Genomic DNA, 19,468 nt, shown 5'->3' with positions numbered 1-19,468 from the left:
TGTTGGGTGGCACCCAGAGGGGTTCTGAACTTCCTCCTTTATAAACAGGCTGGTTTGAGCTCCATTGAAATAACAGGTGATAGGGGCACCCAAAATGAAAGTTGCTCAGGGGAGTTATTTAGATCCCTGTTCCCTACTGTATGCAGACGTCTGTGGGATATGAGGAGTCCAGGGACAGAGACAGGGACTCCAGCCATCGCTGTTGGTGCTCGGTGTTGCTCTTGAAATCAGCAGGAAGACCCTGAGGTGTGTTGAGTTACGCTCATGTGCAGGTCTCCACCAGCTATATAAACAGATCACTGCAGGGTCAGGAGCTGCGTTTTTGGCTGGGAGATGTCTTTCAGGGGGTGAAGGAAAGTTCATACCCTTCAGCTATAACTCCTGGTTCCTTTCTGGCTTGGTGATGCTGATCCTCAGATTATGAACTCATTTTGCATGCACAGTTTTGCCTCAAAAAGGGGGGGGGAGAGCTGGAAATATTCCCTCTGACCTCTAGAAAATGTGAGTTTTATGACATTAGGGAAGCAGCATCTCAAATCCAGAAATACTTCCCCTCCTCTCTTGGTTGGCTCTCATTCAGTAAATTGCCATCTTCACTGCATCGTGCATGCATCCATTTTCATTCAGTGAACCACAAAAGCATAAATCCCACTAAAGGCAGCTGTCCTCAGCACAGTTCTTCCTCTGACTAGGAGCAGGAACTCATTTCTTCATCTCTCCTTAACCACAATTGAGTAAGGACATTAAGGAGTTTATTACTTCCTAATATCATCTGGGAATGATTTCCATGTTGCCTTATTCTCAAGAGTGGGCAAACCTCCTCTGCGCCAGCGAAGCAGGGAGCAGTATTGCTGAACCCCAATTACCCTGCATTTAGTGTTTTATTGGAGGAGAGGTTGCAGGTGGCCCTTTATAGAAAGATGCATTTCATCCTTAGTTTTCAGATACCTTACAGTATCCTTTCCACTGGGAAATTAAGCAGACACTCTCCATATCCATTGCAGCTGCTTCTAGTGTTAAATTAAACTGCTGCTATTACAGTGAGCTGTTGCTGGAGCGGAGTTGTGTTGTTCCTTAATTGTTTATGGCTGTGGATGCGAGCCAAGTAGCAGTCCTGTAGTGGCAAAAGCTGGAGATATGACCTGGAAAACAGATGTTTGGGCCAAAGCCAAGGTGGTTTCAGGAAAGACAGTGAGAGAGAAGCAGGAAACCAGTTATCTGTCTGATTTATTGGACAGGGTGAAGAAATTTACCCCAGGACAGAGTGCTCACGCGAGACTGGTACAACAGTAAACTCCAGTTTTAGCTAGCTTTTAGCCAGCTTTGCAAAGCTTACATGGGCAGCTGTTGATTTGCTAGTGCTAACACTAGGCGTGCCAAACCTACAAGCTTTGCAGCTGGGTAGAAAATTCTCGCCTGTTTGCTGGTGGCTGCAGAACATCTCATGCAATAGACTGGTTTATGTGAAGGCCCAGCGTAAGTCTTTTAGATCTGATACAATGCAGGGGATTTTTTGAAATTTAATGGCTTGAGGAATGTGAGCAAAACCAGCTGTGTACTGTGGAGGTGCTCCCTGTGAACATCCCCAGGCATTCCCCTTTGCTCTCAAAGGAGAGAAATGGGTTCATCACATGCTAATAGAGGGGTCTAAAATCCATCCAGCTGATGATCTAAGGGTGGTAGTTTTTCTGTTTCTCTCTCAGGAGCCCAGGTAATCACCTCACGTGGAGACACAGATGCTGTAGACGTCTAGGATTAGGTGAGATCTGTCCCACCCATGTTTTCACAGAATAACAGGCTGGCTGAGCTTGAAAGACACCTCTGGAGATCACCTTGTCCAACTCTCCTGCTCAAGCAGGGCCATCTGGAGCCAGTAGGACCATGTCCAGATGTTTTTTTAATATCTCCAAGGATGGAGACTCCACAACCCCTCTGGGAAACTTGTTCATGAAGTGCTTGATTGCACAGAGCCAAAATGAAGTATTGCACTGAAGATGAGGGAGGGGGTGTCCAGGATTTAAGACTAAGAAAAGTTTTAAATGTCACTGTTTAGGGAGCAGATCCACAGATTTGAACAGGCATCTTGTAGCACATCCAACCAGTGATTTTTGGAGCTGTGATGTATTTAGCAGGACAAGATGCTTTCCCAGTTTTAACTATGTTGTAACTACATTGATTTCATTGAAATGTGATGAGTGCCAGGCTCAAACTTTTAGCCCTAATTTTGTTTCTTTAGTACTTAAGCCAATAGCATTACTACGTTTTAGTGCCAAGGAGTCATCAAATAATAAACTTCAGCTTCCTTTGGCAACACTCATGTTCTTAGACGCCCAACATGTTGACTAGTAATTCTGGCTAGGATTCTGAGTTTTTAAAAGTGAGTTTTGAAAGTCCTGGTAAGGGGGTGCTTACAGCCCTCTCTGCGCTTCCCCTTGCTCCCATTCATGGAACAAGTGGTTGTTAAAGCCAAGGGTGTGGGAATTGGGGATTTGGAAGAGGATACATAACCTTCTCTTGCCCAGCAGTCACCAGAAGTATTAGTGGACTATGGTAGAGGCAGAGAGAATACATCTCTGTTCACACACAGAGCAGACAGAACATGCAGCTACTTGGATTTCCCTTCTGCTGCCAGAGACACTTTGATATGGTTTTCCTTTTTTCTTTAGGCTAAGTAGGCTTTATATTTTTTGAAACAAACGGCTAAATAATTGCATGGAACAGAGAGGGAAAATATATATACATATATTTCTTATGGTTAAAGGGATTTTTTCCCTACTTAATTTGATTGGATTTCTTTGCTTCTGTCAGTCCAGGCAGAAATTTTAGACTTTTTGTGCCATGGACCACCCATAAACCATTCACTGTACTTTTGTGCAGTGCCACAAATGCTCCTCCTTACAGAGCTACTTGTGCTTGAATATCTAAATGCAAGTGGCTTTCCAGAGCAAGTTCATCCAGGCACTTGGCTAATGTGTTTCTGAAACACCCTTCAGAGAGATGCTGCCCTCATCCAGAGGAGAATAGGATCGTCCTAATCTCCTGCATCCAGTCCCAGGCGGTGTTTGCCTTTCGCAATAGCTTCTGTAAAATTGCAAAGGTGTTGGTGTTTTCCTAGTTGAGGGCAATGCCACATGCAGAGGCCCTTGGGCAGTCTTCAGAGGAGGTCTGATAGCTGCTGGTGGCCCACAATCTGTGCGTACCTAGGGATACGCAGTAGACATCAGTCACAGGACTTTTTTCTCTCTTTCTGTCCTATCCTGTCTTCCCCAGGAACCTGATGGTTTTCTTCTCTTTTAAGTGCAATATCCAAGAGGGTTTATGAGTCTTTACCATTTTCCTGAAAACTCAGCCCATTTTGTTAGCTAACCTACCCAGGAGCTCAAATGGGAAGGAGAGTCTTCCTCTGCTGTCTGTTGTATAAATTGGCCTTATGTAGGGGAATAAATTTAGGGAAACCTCCTGGGAAGCCTTCCCTGCCGAAATCCCTATCAGAGAATAGCTGCAGTTGGCTGCATGGGTAATCTGTCAGAAAGTGTTGCAGCGTGGGGTCATCTGTCAGAAAGTGTTGCAGCGTGAGTGCTCGGTATTTGTGAATATTTGGGCCAGAATAGTTGGTGTTTCAGTCCCAGTGCTAACTGTAGCTGTTTGTCTTCATTTTATAAAACAGGAAGAAGGAGAAGATCTCACCATATCCAGGACACAAGCAAAACAACAACCTGCTGCGACCTGGCCATGCACTAACAGAAAGTTGTTCTGAGTTTTGCAGTCGCCTAGACTTTTGCACAGGGGGCTGATGGAAACTCATCGCTCCACACTGCTGGGTAAGAGAGAAGACACTAAAGAAAAGGGCTATGTCTTGATTTCTCAGGTTTTCTTCTCTCTTTGATGGTCTTGCCTGCTGTCTCCTTGAACAGAGAGTCCAAGTTTTAAAGTCAGCCCAGCCAGAGGAGCAGTTATCCTCATTCTTTCAGCTGAGAAAATCCTTTCCATGTTGTGCACAACTGTGATGAAAAGAGAAGACCCTCTTGCCAGAGACTGAACTTGTCTGTCAGGAAAATACTATTTACAGGTAAGAAAATGCCATTCCCGGGAAAGAATCTGGATCTTCTGCTATGTGAGGCTAGAGAAGCTGCCCTTAGGATAGGACATTTTATGTGTAAAAAGGAGAAGAGACTTGAGCTGCATCCCACACCAGAAGTCCTTCAAATTTTTGCTGTTGTAGTTGAACAATGTATTGTCAATATATTTGACAGGTAACAGCTGGTGACAAGACTCGGGTCTTTTAACTTTGGTGGTCTAAGACATAGACATCTGCAGCCAAGATCAAAGAGCCTCTTGCTCCCCATTGACTAGAAGGGGAGCCAGGAATGACAAGCTTTGAAGTTGACACAGGAGCTGGGTGGTAAATCCCAGTCATTGGGCCCAGGCGGCACAATGATGGCCACCAGCTACAGCAGTTAATAATTTTTTGTTTCACTACATATTCTCTCTAGAAGCTCTGGAAGAGCCTACAGAGGAGACCAACCCAAAGGCTTTGTTGTGTTTCGGGGCATCTTGATTTTACATGGTTCTGTTTTCAGCTGCTTAAAATTATCCTGAGATCGTTTTTTTTTTATTCTTCTCGATTGTCTACACAGTGTGGTTCATGTAAGCTGAATTTTCTCTTTATAGCTTGACTTATGAATGTGGGTCAGCACCCAGGCAGCTGAATGCCCGAGATCATTTCCATGCTGTATATAAATAGTACGCAGTTATTTCACAGTTTCATGTTCAGCTCGCAGGCTTCCAACATCCTTGTATTCCCGAAACCCTTTCTATTCTCATAGCGTTCGGGTGCTTGAACGCGTGACTCAACGCAAATTACAGCAGAGGTTACCCCAGCCAAGAAAGTCCCCATTTGGCTTCTGTGTATTGTCATTCTTGTTCCTGACGGCTGGCATCAAGTCACTAGTACTCAAAGCTGCTGTCGCGGGTCTTTCCAGCCCCGCGATGAGTTCAGCTATGCGGTTAAGCCGACAGCTGAGTTACGTTACCTTACGCACGTTAAGCAGCGCTCGGTTAGTCCATCGTCTTGCTCGACAGTGGAGGAAGTCGGAGAGTCTCCAGCTGGATGGATAACTAACGGCCGGCGCAACCCTGTCGAACGGAGATAAGAGGCTGGTTAAAACCAAGGGAATTTTTAGACTCTTCCCAAATATCGCCTGTCTTTTGTTTGACACAGGACTTGTCATGTCTCCCTTTCTGCGTATTGGTTTATCCAACTATGACAGCGGCTCTTACCTGCCGTCCCAGGGGGAGGTGATTAACCCTTACTGTGCCGTGATGGTTAAAGAAGCCGTGGAGTCAGGTAAGTGGGGAGATGTTAAATATGCATATGAGTTTTTACAAGGCTTGCGTGCACCTTACTGTGTCATTTCTGGTGTGTAAGAAGCACATTGGTAAATCTTTATAAGCGTTTGTAAAGTGCTTTTTGTGTCTCAGCACAGTGCAAGTTTGGGTTTGGCGTGGCCTGCAAGACAATCTGATTTTAAGATGGTGCCCAACAAATCTATGTCTTCAATTTGAGGTTATTACCAACTGAATTGCAGTTCTGCATGTGACAGAGCAGATGAGCTGAGCTGTATTCGGTTTCACTTTTCTATGAGCAGTTGCTGGTTTGTCAGTGGGACTCCAAGCAGGTGAAGTCTGGGTGTCCTAGAAATATCCTGTTTATCTTTGTTTATCACATTTTTTTTGAGGAACTAACAGGTCCAGCAACTTCAATCATTTAAAAAAAAAAAAAAAAGCTCTCAAACAGCCCCAGCCTTTGCAGAGAGAGTTAATTTCTCTATGTAATAGTTGTACTATGTAAAATATTTGAAAATGAAACCTCCTGCTAAGATGTTGTCTATGTCTGGATACATGGATCGTTGCACACTTTCCTTGATTGAACAAGACTGATGAGTCCTCATTGGGAAAACACTTCTTAAACGTCTTATACACAAAAATAGTCCCAGTGAGGGGATGAAAAGTTCTTCCATTCTGCTTTTCAAAAATCATGAAGATAAGAATTTCAGTGTTAGGGAATTCCTCATATTGGCTGTTGTTTATCTTAAATCTTTGATAAATTCCTAACTTGACTACTGTGATTCTTGAAAAAAATTAAATCAACTCAGAAATCCCTTTTTATACCTTGAGAATCCCTGTGACTCTAATCTCCAGAGGATGTTAAAGTAGTTTGCAAAAAGAGATTTTAGAATTTTAAAACAATTCAGTATTTCCCTGGGCATTTTTGTTTGTTTATTTGTTTGCTTTTTTGTTTGTTTGTTTTTTAAGAGTCTGCATTTATCACATTGAACTTTAGCTTGGCTCAAATGACACTTTAAATGATTCTCAAAGATGTGGTGACTGGTAAATTCAAAAGGAAAGAAAATACTGCATGACAAGTTATCCCTAAGATCTCACTTTTTACTGAAAAGATGTTCTATTTCATTTCTGTGCAGAGCTTGGCAGTTTGCTTTAATGAGGCCTTTGAAAGCCATAACTCAAATTGAAGTTTCTGTCAGTTCAAAAGTAAATAAAATCAATTTGGTCAGAACAGACCTATATTTATTTGTCTTACACAGAGCAGAAAGCTTTTTCTGGCACCTAACAAACACAAATGTACTAAGGGATATAATTTTTGTGCTCCTGAGAGTCAATAATAATAATAATAATAATAATAATAATAATAGTACCTCTACCAACAAGAAATAAAAAAGTGTGGTTTGGGGAACTTTCCTCCATTAGTGAGGATTGAATATAGGAAAAATTATGTCCTTCTAATAGAAGATATACGTTTGCTGGGGTGTAATTGCACTGGTCTAGCTGTTGCTCAGAGCCTGGGGGGGCAGCCAGGGGCACTTCTTGTCATGTCAGGGATTGCAGCAGGAACCTCCTGAGATTGATTCATCTCAGACTCCCCTCTTGGGGGGGTGAACCACCCTTGGGAGGTGTTAATCTGCTGCTGGTGGAGGGTGTCTAATTGCGTAGATGGCTAACCTTACCTTAAGGTGACTAAGCCAAGATGAGGCCACGGTGGGATCCATCTCCCCTATAATTCCAGTTTTCTGCACGGGCGTTGATATCGGAGCAAGTCAGCTACCCTTGCATTAGAACCCAAGGGAACAAACAGGGATTTCTGTGGTGGGATTCCTCTCGTCTTGAGGAAGACACCCATACTGGGTACTGATGAATCACACCCAGAAAAGCCCAGTACTCTCCGCTGACTCCAAGGCCAGTTTAGACAGTCCGCTCAGAGGTAAATGTCTGATGTTCAGTGAGGGGAGCCTGACTCTAAGTGCCAGAAATGCTCTCAACATGACCGTCCCGAGGAGCTGTCATGCTCAGACAGGCTCAGAGAAGGCAAAAGGCAATGAAGGTCTCAGGTCAAACATCAGCTGAGTGTATTTGAAATAGCTGCATCCCTGCTTCGTGATTTTTTTGATCATGGTTTGCTCTCCGGCTTCCTGGTTTCACAAAGCACTTGCTACTCAATGGTAATAGGATTCAAAAAAAATTTTATATTGGTGCCCTGATATGCAAATTTTGGCTAAAGTGGCATGTCCAAGGTGCAGGAGTGGATCAGCTGCACAGCTGGTAAGAGATGCAAATAAACCTGTGCTCTGACACACGGCCGCTAAGATTTCTTCAGGACAAGTGATTGCTATATAGCGGTGAGTGCAGAATGCAGGGCAGGACATGCCTAAACCCAGAGCCGAATCCAGGATAGATGCAGTCCCAAATCCCTGCAAGCTCTGTGCTGGAACCGGTTTGGTAGATGACTCTGCTCTGACTTTTGCAATGTCCTATTACGGATCGGATATATACCATGTTTAGCATTAGCAAAGTGTGAGGCATTTTTGTTTGTTTGTTTTTTACAGACAGAGCTATCATCTACAGTGGTAGATGGTAAATGTGTTTGGTTCCCAAAAAAGGGGAGTTTGACTTTGGGTTCATGCCAAAGGCCGTCCCTTGTCGACTAGCTGTGATGAATAAGTCCCACGGGTCCCCAGGGGTCTGGGAGTAGTGCACATCACCTGTGGACACAGGGGTGTCACAACAAGGCCACCCCAAAGAATTTCAGAAGCTCAGGAAAGATCTCAGGCAGCCTTTTTGTTTCTTCCACTTGCTTATTTTGTAAAAGGAACCCTGGTATTTTATGATATAATCTTTAAAAAACAAACAAACAAAAAAAACCCCATACCTCCATACAGTTAGAAGTGTTACAGCAGTTTATTACTGATGACAAAACATTTCAGAGATCATAGGCGCCTCTGAGGTATAAAAAACCCTGCCCTTTAAAAATGACTTCTGCCTTCAGAAGCCACCCGGCCCGGTGCCATTTTACCACCTGTCCTGGTGACATTTGCTTCGTGAAAGATCCTGCTCCGTGTTTGAACTCAACAAGCCTCCAGGAAAAGCGCTCCCAGCTACAGTGGAGGCTGCTGCCTGGGAAAGACAGATGCTATTTTATTTTTCAGGAACCCAGGGTTAGATTAATCCCTGGCAGAATTCCACAGACGTCAGCGGGGATGCGCCGGGGGTGACTGTCTGATCCCATATATTGGCCAGTTCATTCACATTCCAGGGTTTGTTTATTTAAGCCGTATGTTTCGGAGTGCAATGCAAACGAAAGCACTTGTTTTGCAAGTGCTGTTTTTCACATCCGCGGAGTTTCACTGATGTAGCAAAGAAATAATGGTCCTTACTGAGATTTCTGTTCTCCGTGGTGCTTGGAAGTTTACGTCCCATTTTTTATGGCTCATTTTGTTTGCTTTTGTTGAAAGAGTGCGTCAAATGTATATTTGCAAGCTTGATGGGAATGAATTAAGCCTGCAGACAATGAGCTCAGTATATGATTGCCTAAATCTGCATATGTGAAAAGTCAACCTCACTTAACTGATAGAGATGAATTCCCCTTAGACTGAGTTGCTCTGAACTTTGGGGAAAATGAATTTGAACCTAAGATTTAGCTGCACAACGGCTTGTCATAGCAGGCAGGACAAGTGTGAGAAGTGATCGTACGCTGCAGGAATGATCTCTGCTCAGTTCTGCAATGCAGACCAGTGCTGACGGGCAGAGCGGGCTGCAGCTCAAATCGAGTTTATGTGACCAAAACAAGTGCAAAAGCACTTTGTGAGAGCCAGGTGTTGGGCTGTGGAGTGAAATTTCAGCAAGTCAGTATTGGTTGCAGGATCCTGAGTGCCTCTCCTCGGGAAGCCACTTTCTCAACCTAAATCTCTCTAGTGAGTATAGTTTACATCAGTGGCTCTGGCAGTTCTTTCTCCTTCCATAGGAAACCAGTGTACAGGGTGATAAAGAGAGAGTTTTGTTATAATCCCACAGCCCTGATATTTGTTCTCTCCCAAAAAAACGTTCTCTCATTTCCTGACATGAATATTACACAATCAGGAGTCACCTTTTCCTTTTTTTTTCCTCCTTCTCTCCTGCCTCCATAACTTTGGAGCTTGCTTACCAATTTTAATCCATCCTGAAGGTGTGGTACAAGCCTCAGAAATCCCCCAGTTCCTGCCTGTGTAGATCAAAGCTGAGCAGAAGGAAGAAACCCAAATTAGTCCTGCCATCTAGGGAAAGATTTTCCCCAGCACGTGTCACATTCCAGGCTATCAGCTGGATGTGCTTTTCCAGCTGGGTGGGATGAAGGAAGGCTGGGATTATTGGAAATAGGAGCAGGATCTTTAGGAGACAGGAGTTGCAGGTCTGCTGCTCGCACAACTGCTTTTTGTTCTGTTATGCCTCCAGCTTCAGCATTTGTTTGGTTAAAAATTTGGAGAGGGTAACTGTGAAACAGAATTTACCTTGAGTAAGTGTCTAAGCCTTTTACAGGGCTGTATGAAATGAATAAAGCTGGCTGAGACTCTTTTCAGAGAGAACTAACTAGAGATAACTGCAAGCTAATGCTAAGCCCCAGAGATACCCTTCACCATTTTAAGATGCGTCTGCTAGGAAGGAAGAGGAATTAATGCATGAGGAAGAGGTGCAGGAAAAGTTTGCTAGGTTGAAAACTCTACACCGCTGTGGATGTGGTTGCAGGTCTGCAAGACAGTTCATATATTAACATCCCTGAGTTAGCCAAGATGTAGCAACTGACTGGACATGTGCTCCAGCTGAACCTTAATCCCGAAGTGCAGCCAGCTTTTGGGGGGATCGAAGCAAACCTGTTTGATTTTGCATTGCCGTGGCACAAATGATACCTGTAGCTGGTTATCTATAAAGAGATTCACCTGATTAGAAGTGTGTATCTATGTTGTCAGAGTCTACATTTGAGGTCTACTCAATAGAGTTAATGGAGTCGAGGGTGGAAATTATCTTTTCTAAGGTAGATGTATGTATTTAGTCAAATGAACACACCCTGACTCCATTGATTTATATTGATTACATTCTCTTCACTGCCTCTGAATGGAGCCAACGTTCAGACAGCTCAGATATGGGCATACACATTGTAGAAACCTAAAGTTAAGTGAGGTGAATCCTGTCCGAGGTTTCACTTCACATAGTAACCTCCTAAGACACTCCAACGTGGTCCATTAGACACCATGCCAGGAGAGAGACCTTAAAGTGGGTAAATAACACAGATCTGTTGCAGGGACTGTAGAGTGGTGGCCTTAGTGCAAATGAGAAGCATGAGCCTTAGTGCAGGTGAGTCCAGTCAATCCAAACCACCTCTTGTCAACAGAAAATGGCCAAGTGTACGTGCAGAAGAAGCCCACCATGTACCCACCCTGGAACAGCACTTTCGACGCCCATATCAACAACGGCAGGGTCATGCACATCGTCGTCAAGGACAAAAGTGCCGAAATGGTTTCAGAGACCACGGTGGAACTCAAGGTGCTGGCGGAGAGGTGCAAAAAGAGCAATGGGAAAACAGAGATATGGGTGAGCATCGTTATCTCCTCTGGCAGGATGGGATGGGGCGCTGCTGTGGGGTAGGAGAACGCCTTGTGTCCGTGCCAGGCTGTGACAGTAACCAGGAGGGCAGGAGGAACTGGCTGCCGGCTGAGGAATAATGTTTTGAGTATACTTGGGTATGACTTGAAGGAAAGACTTCCATGCACGTCAGAAAAAAAAGAGCATGGCGCATTTATATTACCTGCCGCTGCTATATTGAAACATGGGTCTTCTCTTAGCAAGGACTCTGGTTCAGGTGAGCCATGCCCACGTATTAATCTTCGCTTAGGAAACCCGTTGGGGACAAATGGTAATGTGAGTGGCTAAATGTGAATTATTTTATGTGCTCTGGGGAAACAGCTTTAAAAATTTAATCTAATATCATGTAACTGATTCACAGCTGCCCGGCTTCAGAGTTATGTCAGAGGAACTCCTTTAAAATCACTGGAGTTAGAGTGGAGTAAATTTGAAGTAACAGTCTTCACAAGGATGCTAAATGTAAGGTTGTGTTCCCTGGTAGTCCAAGCAAGAAAGTTCTTGATAATAGTCTCTAACATGTAGTATTCAGTAGCCATACCATGAATAACAATAAAGCGGAAAGACATTTGGAGAGAAACTGATTTCCTGGATTTTTTTTTTGTTTGTTTTATTTCTCATGCCAGTTCTCAGACTAAGCTGCTTGCGTTAAGCAGAGAGTAGAAAAGTCAAAAAGGCTCTGGTCACTTAACAGACCTAAGAGCAAGATTTGGTAGAGATTTGCACATTTAACACATAACTTGGAAGGAATTGAGAAACTTAGGGAAAGAATTGAAAACCGAAAGGCTCTGCTCAGCACAACGCCAGCCCCAGGCTCCAAAGCCATGGGAGGCAGCAGCCTGGTGAGGAGGAGAGGGGGGACGTAGTCTGGGGTGCTGCTTGCTTGCAGCAAGGGTAACAGACCTGAGGTCAAGTGGAGTTGGGAGACCCTGGTTCTGTTGCGTCCCAGCCTCGTACCAGCTCCTGAGATCTTCTCTCCACTCACTCCGCGATACAAGTTACAACCTGGGGAGAGTGATCTCAGATATCTCATCCCGCAAGGGTCGTGAGGAGAGAGAATAACATTTTTCTGACTTTTCTGTGCAAGGGCACGGTTTCACCTGGAAGGTAGAGAGGTCACCTTGCTCAGGCTGTGCTGGAGGTGGGTGGGGAAGGGACTGTTGTGGATCTCAGGCTGAAGAAATCCTTGAAGGTAGGTCTTCTTATTCCTAGGCAAGTGGATCCAGATTTACAAAGGCACCTATGGACGGAGGTTCAGATAGGTGGGAATGTCCAGGTCCAGTGGGTTGGCCCCAAAAATGCCTGAGTAAGCTTGTGGCATCAAGGATTGTGATGGAAGTTAGACTTGTAGAACCAAGTGTCTAAAAGATTTCAACATCTTTTAAGCACCTGCCTGAAGCTGGCTGGGTTTTTTTGAGGTGCTCCCACTTCCCCCCTGCAGGATCTACTGGGAATTGTGAGATTTCTCTATAGATAGTGCTGGTCCTGAGCTGGAGTCTAAAACCTGCCTACAGCTTCTGTGGTTTATCTCTTCTATCATGCCGCTCCAAGTGTTTGATAAGAGGTGATCTAGCCTCCTCTCTCTATAATTGCTCCTACCCTGCCTTGTTGCCCCACATGGGTATGAGCAACCCAAAAATTAGCATTCATTGGCATTCACCAGTTCCGTCTGGGAAAAGGAGATAGCTTGAGTCATCTGAAATTATTGTTGCTTCTTTGAATGACTGTTTAATGATTGCACTGGTCTTTTTTTCTTATTTTTCACTTATCTCAACCAGCTAGAACTGAAACCTCAAGGCCGAATGCTGATGAATGCAAGATACTTCCTGGAAATAAGTGGTAAGTGATTTCATTTGTTAATAGATAGATGTGATTTCTGGTTATGTGAGGCAGACATGAAAATGAAATGCTCTAGAAAAGTGATTTTTATTGTATGGTGGGGATGAAGATTGACTGTTCCTCTGTGATTTGCAAGGCAGATTTTTGGCCATTTTGCCACTAAAATGATAGATTTTCTCATTATGTTAAGTAAGACAGAATAGATACATAAGGAGCCAGGTCCCTCTGAAATCATTCTACTTGTATGTATGCACGTAACATGTGCCTTGGTGTGCATTATAGTGCAGATGTAAAGGATGGGATACAATTTATGGTTGACAACACCTAAGTATACATGTTAGTTGGGCTTTTAAGATCAAGAGCAATCTAGGCAAAACAGGAAAAGAACCTAGAAAGTGATTCAGCTGATCAAATGTAGGTTTCTGCTGCAAGGTGAGCTGAGTCATTCACTGGGCTCCATTGCCTGGTCCAGCTAGACCTCCAGGGATGTGGCAGTGGCTTAGTCAACCTGGACAGGTGACTCCATCATTTACGTCTCTTCACTGGGAACCAAAGCCCACCGGCAGAGTTCGATGTCCACGTGAAATGCATTTTGCTTTGTTGAAGAAAATGGGTTACAATCCAAATGCTCAGTCTTATTCTCCTGTCTTTGATGCCAAAATTCTGCCACATTCAGATGTAGGGTGAAGCTGTAAGGTATAGGTATCTAGAAGGACCTCCCATTTATAGAAGCATAGAAGTACTGAAGGCAGCTAATAGCTTGTCCATACTGATATTTTCTTCATCCATTCCTACCTTTAATATAGAACAGACTATTGTTGCCTCCTTGTATGTTATAAGATATCAGAGGCCAAAGCATAGAAAATGCAAGTTGTGTTTGTATTACAAAAAGCAAGATCAGCATCAGATCACACAGGGGGCCAGTTTCCACAGAATATCTATGTAACTTGCTGTGTAATGCATGAGTAAAACAAAACAGAGATTGAGAGTGAGGTACTGTGTGCATATCTAGATTTGTGGACACAAGCACATATATAAGTGCACAAGTATATATGCATGTGTAGTCAGAATTGGTTTGTTTGCTGTTCTAAAAAGTTTAAATGTGAACCGTGAATAATGGCATGGACACAGCAAACAGCAAAACAATTGTTGGCATGGAAAAATAACAAACAAACGAATATCCTAGGAACATACATACATGCTTACTCACACACGTTACATGCAGACATAAAGTACTCAGTTAAATACCCCCATATATATGTATACACAAGTGTGTGTGCTTATATATAGGTAACAATTAATTTTTATGTAATTTCAGCTTTTTTAGGGCATGGTTCTTCAGTGCTATACAAAGTTAGAATTTTATGTTTAACTGCAAATTATCTCTCCTTGGGAAATTTCTGGTCTACCTTTCAAAAACAGCATTATGTATATTCAAGGGAGCTCAGACTCCCAAGTTTAAAGTCATTTTAGTGTCCTTGTAGGAACAGTAGATAAAAAAAACCATCCAAACAAGTCTTGTGTAGGTTTCAAAAAGCAGTAGTTCTTAAAAATTTTTATTCCCATGAGTGAATTATCAGTCTTAGTCACTTAGTATTTTGGCAGCTGCATTTTCTCAAGGCGCCTGATCAGGACAGGGTACCCTAATAAATCTTCTGTTTCCTTTCCCCCCAGATGCAAAAGACCTGGCTGACTGTGAGACTGAAGGCTTCTTCTCCTTGCACCAGCGCAGGGGAGCCATCAAACAGGCCAAAATCCATAATGTCAAGTGTCATGAGTTCACGGCCACCTTCTTTCCACAACCCACCTTCTGCTCTGTCTGTCACGAGTTTGTATGGTAAATGAAAAGAGATCTCTGCTTTTTCTCCTTTTATCCCTAGGGACCAGCTCTTCTGTAGATGTGGTGCTTAGGGACACAGTTTAGTGGTGGATGTGGCAGTGTTAGGTTTACGGTTGGACTCAGTGATCTTAAAAGTCTCTTCCAACCTAAATGATTCTATGATCCTATGATTCCCTGGTGAATATCTGTGCTCCTGCTGTCAGTAAAGGCAGCAGGATGAGACCCTTGACATCTTACGTGTAGAGTTACTGCATCACTTCAGGGATGTGGTTCACAGTTTTAATTCCAACTGTGAAAATTCCCTTCATTTTTTAGTTTAGTTTTTATAAATATTTCTGGTTTTGTCCAAATGCACAGACATTTCTCATCAGCCCAGTTCACTATTTGGATATTGTGAAATTCAGAATGTGAATTTGTGCTGTGAAAACCGTAAAGAATAACTCCACAGTTAGATTGAATGAAGATATTTACATTAGAGAAGCTCTATAAAGACTGATAAAAAGCAAAGCTGTTTTATTCTCTTTCTTTCATAAATGTTGCTGTCCTTTCTTCTGTCGAGGCTTTCAGACAATTCAGAATTAATCATTTCTCTGTTTATTTCAGGGGTCTGAATAAACAAGGCTATCAGTGCAGACGTAAGAAATTTTTTTTGTTTTGTTACTATCATTATTTGCTTGATACTTTCTTAAAGAATTTTTTTATTAACACCATGACACACTTCTTCTTTCAGAATGTAATGCTGCCATTCATAAGAAGTGCATTGATAAAGTAATAGCCAAGTGTACAGGATCAGCAATCAATAGCAGAGAAACAATGGTATGTATTATTCTTTGGCTGTTTTTAAAACAACTTTAGTGTCGTTCAGATCTCTCCTACATTACTGTAAAACAACTTCTAATGAAGCAAAACATACTACTGAACTAAAAAAGGCTGTGTGATCTGATCTATGCCCTTTGTTTTTCATGTTCCCAATGGTTTCATTACCTCCTACTTGTGATTTACTCAAATGCAGCCACTGAATAAGTAGTTGCTGAATCAGGACTGACATTTTTCAAATGTATGAAGTATAGCTCAGAGGAAGATCATGGACATGAGGTGGAGATTTACTGGAGGAAGTTTTTCACTCTTCGATGTTAGGCAGGACATTACACCGAATTTTCAGAGCAGTACTTTAACATCCCACTCTGTGTTATCTGAGATTTTCAAGCAGTCAATGGAATATCTAACATCTCCACTATTATTTTTTTTATTTTTCTCATATCAGTTTATTATAAACCTTTTTTGGTAGGCAAAAGTGAAACTTTAACTCTTGATAGGACTGTTCCCTTTTCCTTAATCGTGTTCCACAGCTTCTGTTTGCTTCCAATCCTACCCTGGCTCCTGTTCTCCTTCTACAGTCTTTAGAGATGAGATTCATCTCACTTGTCTTCTGACATCTCCAGGGTAGATGCATCCAACTTTGTCATCACCTCTGACTCCCTATGTACTAAAAGAAGAAAGATAGGCTCTTCCAGGGAGTGATTCATGACAAAAAATGCTGGCCTGTAACTGAGATGCAAGCAGCTCTCTGGTCAGATAAATCAAGCCAGGGAGGAAATTACCCAGTTCCCACCGAATTGCAGTTATTATGTATAAAAATTTGGCTTTGTATATCTGAATGATAGTTATAGTTTCTTCTTGATGGTCATACCCAAGGATAAAAGGGCAGTAGACATCCCATCTTCTGTGGTACAAGTTTGCTTTTCCACGAAGAGCTGAGGTGGAGAGGAGTGAGTTGCCAACATGGCTTTTCTCTTGCAGTTCCATAAAGAGCGGTTCAAGATTGACATGCCTCACCGCTTCAAAGTCTACAACTACAAGAGTCCAACTTTCTGCGAGCACTGCGGCACGCTCCTCTGGGGCCTTGCACGGCAAGGATTGAAGTGTGATGGTGAGTCCCTGATGTATGTGGCATGAGCTGAGCATGGGAGTGGGATGTTGCCTTTAGAGAGTTGCAATCTAAAGAGCCAAATCTCATTTATCACATTTCTCTGAGACCTGTATGTGATGGCATCCAGGGTGGTGAAGGAGTGGTAAAGAGGACCATCCTTCAAGGAGAATCATTCTTCAAGGAGGAGGACCGCTGTCAGCATATAGAAAGATATGTAGTCCACGAGGCTGAAGAATCACTTCTCAGAGAAGCAAAGAACATCTCAGTGACACTGCTGATCTTCCAAAATCACTCCTAGTATCAACTTTCATGCTCTATTTCCACTGTCAGACAGACCCAAGACACTCCACCATCTTCATAATCCCATACCAATGGGGAAATCCTGTTCTATGATTACGGTTTATCTATGAGCTGATAGATGTGGAGTTTTGGTAGCCTGTAGCTGCAAAGGCTGGTGGATGTGGAAATGCAACCTTTTGCCCAGAAGACAATATAAAAAAACCTTTTTCTCCACAGAGAGCCAAAAATGACCTGAGTGCCATCTCATTAGATGTAAAAGGTGCCCAGGCTTTGAGCTGTTTACGTGGCTGGTCTCTGCCCTTGGCCAACAGCAGCTCATGTTCCTGCCCAACCTAATGCCAAACCCTTTACAGCCTCACTATCCTTTGTTGTCCTGACACCTCTTGTTCTTTCTTTCAGCATGTGGCATGAACGTCCATCACAAGTGCCAGACAAAAGTAGCAAACCTTTGTGGAGTTAACCAGAAACTAATGGCTGAAGCTCTGGCAATGATAGAGAGCACCCAGCAGGTAAATACTTTTAAGCTGTGAGTGACCCAGAGAAAGGAGAATCAATTATTCAACGTTTGTTTCAGTGCAAGAAATAAGGGCATTGAGTGGGGCACTGTGGGTAACAAGTTCAAAGCAAAGAATAGGAAATGGATTCTTCATGGAATAGGTAGTTAAACTCATTGCAGCAATTTCTGGAGGCCAAAAGTTTTCACGGGTTCAAGGGGCACTCTCCAGTGTTCAGGGAAGAGAAATCCATTCAGGATTAATAGAATAATTAATTTTGTTAAATAGAAAAGCACTGCCTTTGAATCAGGAAATCTCTGATGAAATCTCTCTCCCTGAGATAGGGAGAATGTTCTGAGGAGGTGACTTTGCATGCCTCCACTCTTCTTATATCTTTACCTGGTATGTACCTGACCTCTGCTGCAGACAGGACAGGACCTGGACGGACTCTTGCCCTGATTCGGTACAGCTGTAGTTACATTATATTTGTAACTGAGATTGTCTAACAGGGTCCAAGGAACTTGGTTTGGGTCCTTTTGCTGTCACTGCCTTGCTCCATGGTTGTCACTTAGCAGTTGCTCCTGTGATTCTTTGATGTGTTTGGAATGAAGCTCCCCAGATCAGGGACTCTCATGAAGAGAGATGGGCCCTGGGGAGAGGATCTAGATACTACTGTCATATCAATAGTGTATGAACACAGAAAATGGAATTAAAAAGAAGGGAGTTTAGCTTGTCACAAGGCCAAAACCATAAAAGGATTTAGAGATAGTAGTTCAGGGTTCTTAGGACACCTCTCAGCTCTTGAGTCACCTCAGAGAGGGACAAAATCCATAGGTACCCAGCCCTCCATATTTAGGTTCCTCAAGTATCCCAGTGCAACATCTTCATCCATACAGCAGGTGTTTCTCCATCTATACGATCCTGAGGGCCTCTCTACCAGGTTTAGCTCTGCATATTTCTCACCTTTATGCAACAGGTAGTGCTGCCAAACCTCCAAAGAGGAGTTTTTTCTGCTCTTGCTTCTCTATTTCCTACCTGCTCTCTCTCTCCAGCTCCATGCACTGTATACTTTGGGTCACCATTGAGTTGTGCAGAGGGCAAACACTACATACTTTCCCCAAAATACTCTTTTAATCTCCAGAAATTTAGGCTTTGGGGACTTCTTGAGTCATAGATGGAGTCTTAGAGTTTAGTAGCCCTCAGAGGATTTGTCTTTCATGCTTTTCTCACCACCCTTGAATCCAGACAAACTCTTACCTTCTGCAACACCCTGGGCCAAGGAGTTCTTCAGAGTGACATCCAGACACTGTACAGGGGTGAGGCTACAACATGATCCAGTTTTTTGTTGGTATTTTTCCAGATTTCTCTTCAAAGAGAACTATTAGGAAGGATGTTGTTAACTAAAATGCCCTCTGCGTGGATAGTCAGACACTCAGATCCCTGTGCAAAATAGGGGATCTCTATTTTGGCAGTACAAATACCTGTTAACATCCACGCACATCTCATAAGAAACCTTGCTGAAGGCTGTGGGTTCCTCTAGGTTACCAAACCCGTAAAAGTTAGGTACAGAGATGCTCTTTTCATAAGTAAAGACCTCTTCTAGATCTTGGCTTGTGTGACAGTCACACTTAAGAAGCCGCAGCATCCATAAACTCAGAACATGATGTTTGGCTCAAAAGTCACTTGCTCTTTTCTGTAATCCAGGCTCGCTGTCAGCGTGACACTGAACAGATCTCCAGGGATGGACCTCTTGAAATTGGCTTCCCAGTTCCAGCGAAGGAGGTAACACCGCTTCAGGCATTGCCAGCATCTACAACAGGAAAAAAAGGTAGTTTCCCCTAGTGAGATGGGGCGGCAGACTTTGTTAATTTTTCTGTTTGTACGTGGTTAGGTGGAGGTGACGAGGGTGAGGAATTTATTAGCCAGTGAATCTTTCCTGCATCTTTCCAGCCTAGAGCAAGACATACCTTTTCTCAGCCCAGGATATCAACAACTCTTCCCAGCCACATCACTTGGACGTGGCAGATACCCTGGATCCCAACCTGGTTCCTTTCTTCTCTATAAACCTGCATTTCCCCCTGCCATTCCAACTGCTGGTGA

The 19,468-nt window shown here is 43.2% G+C and overlaps 1 protein-coding gene across 3 annotated transcripts in view; it reads left to right on the top strand.

The window, feature by feature from the left end:
* The first annotated feature begins 3,681 nt into the window (after window positions 1-3,681).
* The window catches only part of PRKCQ (protein kinase C theta), a 45,645-nt gene continuing 29,858 nt past the window's right edge, over window positions 3,682-19,468 (top strand). The window contains exons 1-11 of one of the 3 annotated variants that reach the window (XM_075024615.1): window positions 3,682-3,821; window positions 3,915-4,069; window positions 5,222-5,347; window positions 10,718-10,917; window positions 12,744-12,804; window positions 14,479-14,641; window positions 15,248-15,279; window positions 15,375-15,460; window positions 16,445-16,574; window positions 17,274-17,383; window positions 19,073-19,196. In XM_075024615.1, the coding sequence (XP_074880716.1) occupies window positions 5,230-5,347; window positions 10,718-10,917; window positions 12,744-12,804; window positions 14,479-14,641; window positions 15,248-15,279; window positions 15,375-15,460; window positions 16,445-16,574; window positions 17,274-17,383; window positions 19,073-19,196 (1,024 nt within the window). In that variant the 5' untranslated portion in view covers window positions 3,682-3,821; window positions 3,915-4,069; window positions 5,222-5,229. Of the gene's footprint in view, window positions 3,822-3,914; window positions 4,070-4,980; window positions 5,348-10,717; window positions 10,918-12,743; window positions 12,805-14,478; window positions 14,642-15,247; window positions 15,280-15,374; window positions 15,461-16,444; window positions 16,575-17,273; window positions 17,384-19,072; window positions 19,197-19,468 lie in introns of those variants that run through there. The other 2 variants (XM_075024614.1, XM_075024616.1) reach the window with 2 other exon arrangements.

Source organism: Buteo buteo, chromosome 4 (genome assembly GCF_964188355.1).
Source record: "Buteo buteo chromosome 4, bButBut1.hap1.1, whole genome shotgun sequence".
In the NCBI taxonomy this organism is placed as follows: domain Eukaryota; kingdom Metazoa; phylum Chordata; class Aves; order Accipitriformes; family Accipitridae; genus Buteo; species Buteo buteo.
This window is presented reverse-complemented; position numbering and strand designations above follow the sequence as displayed.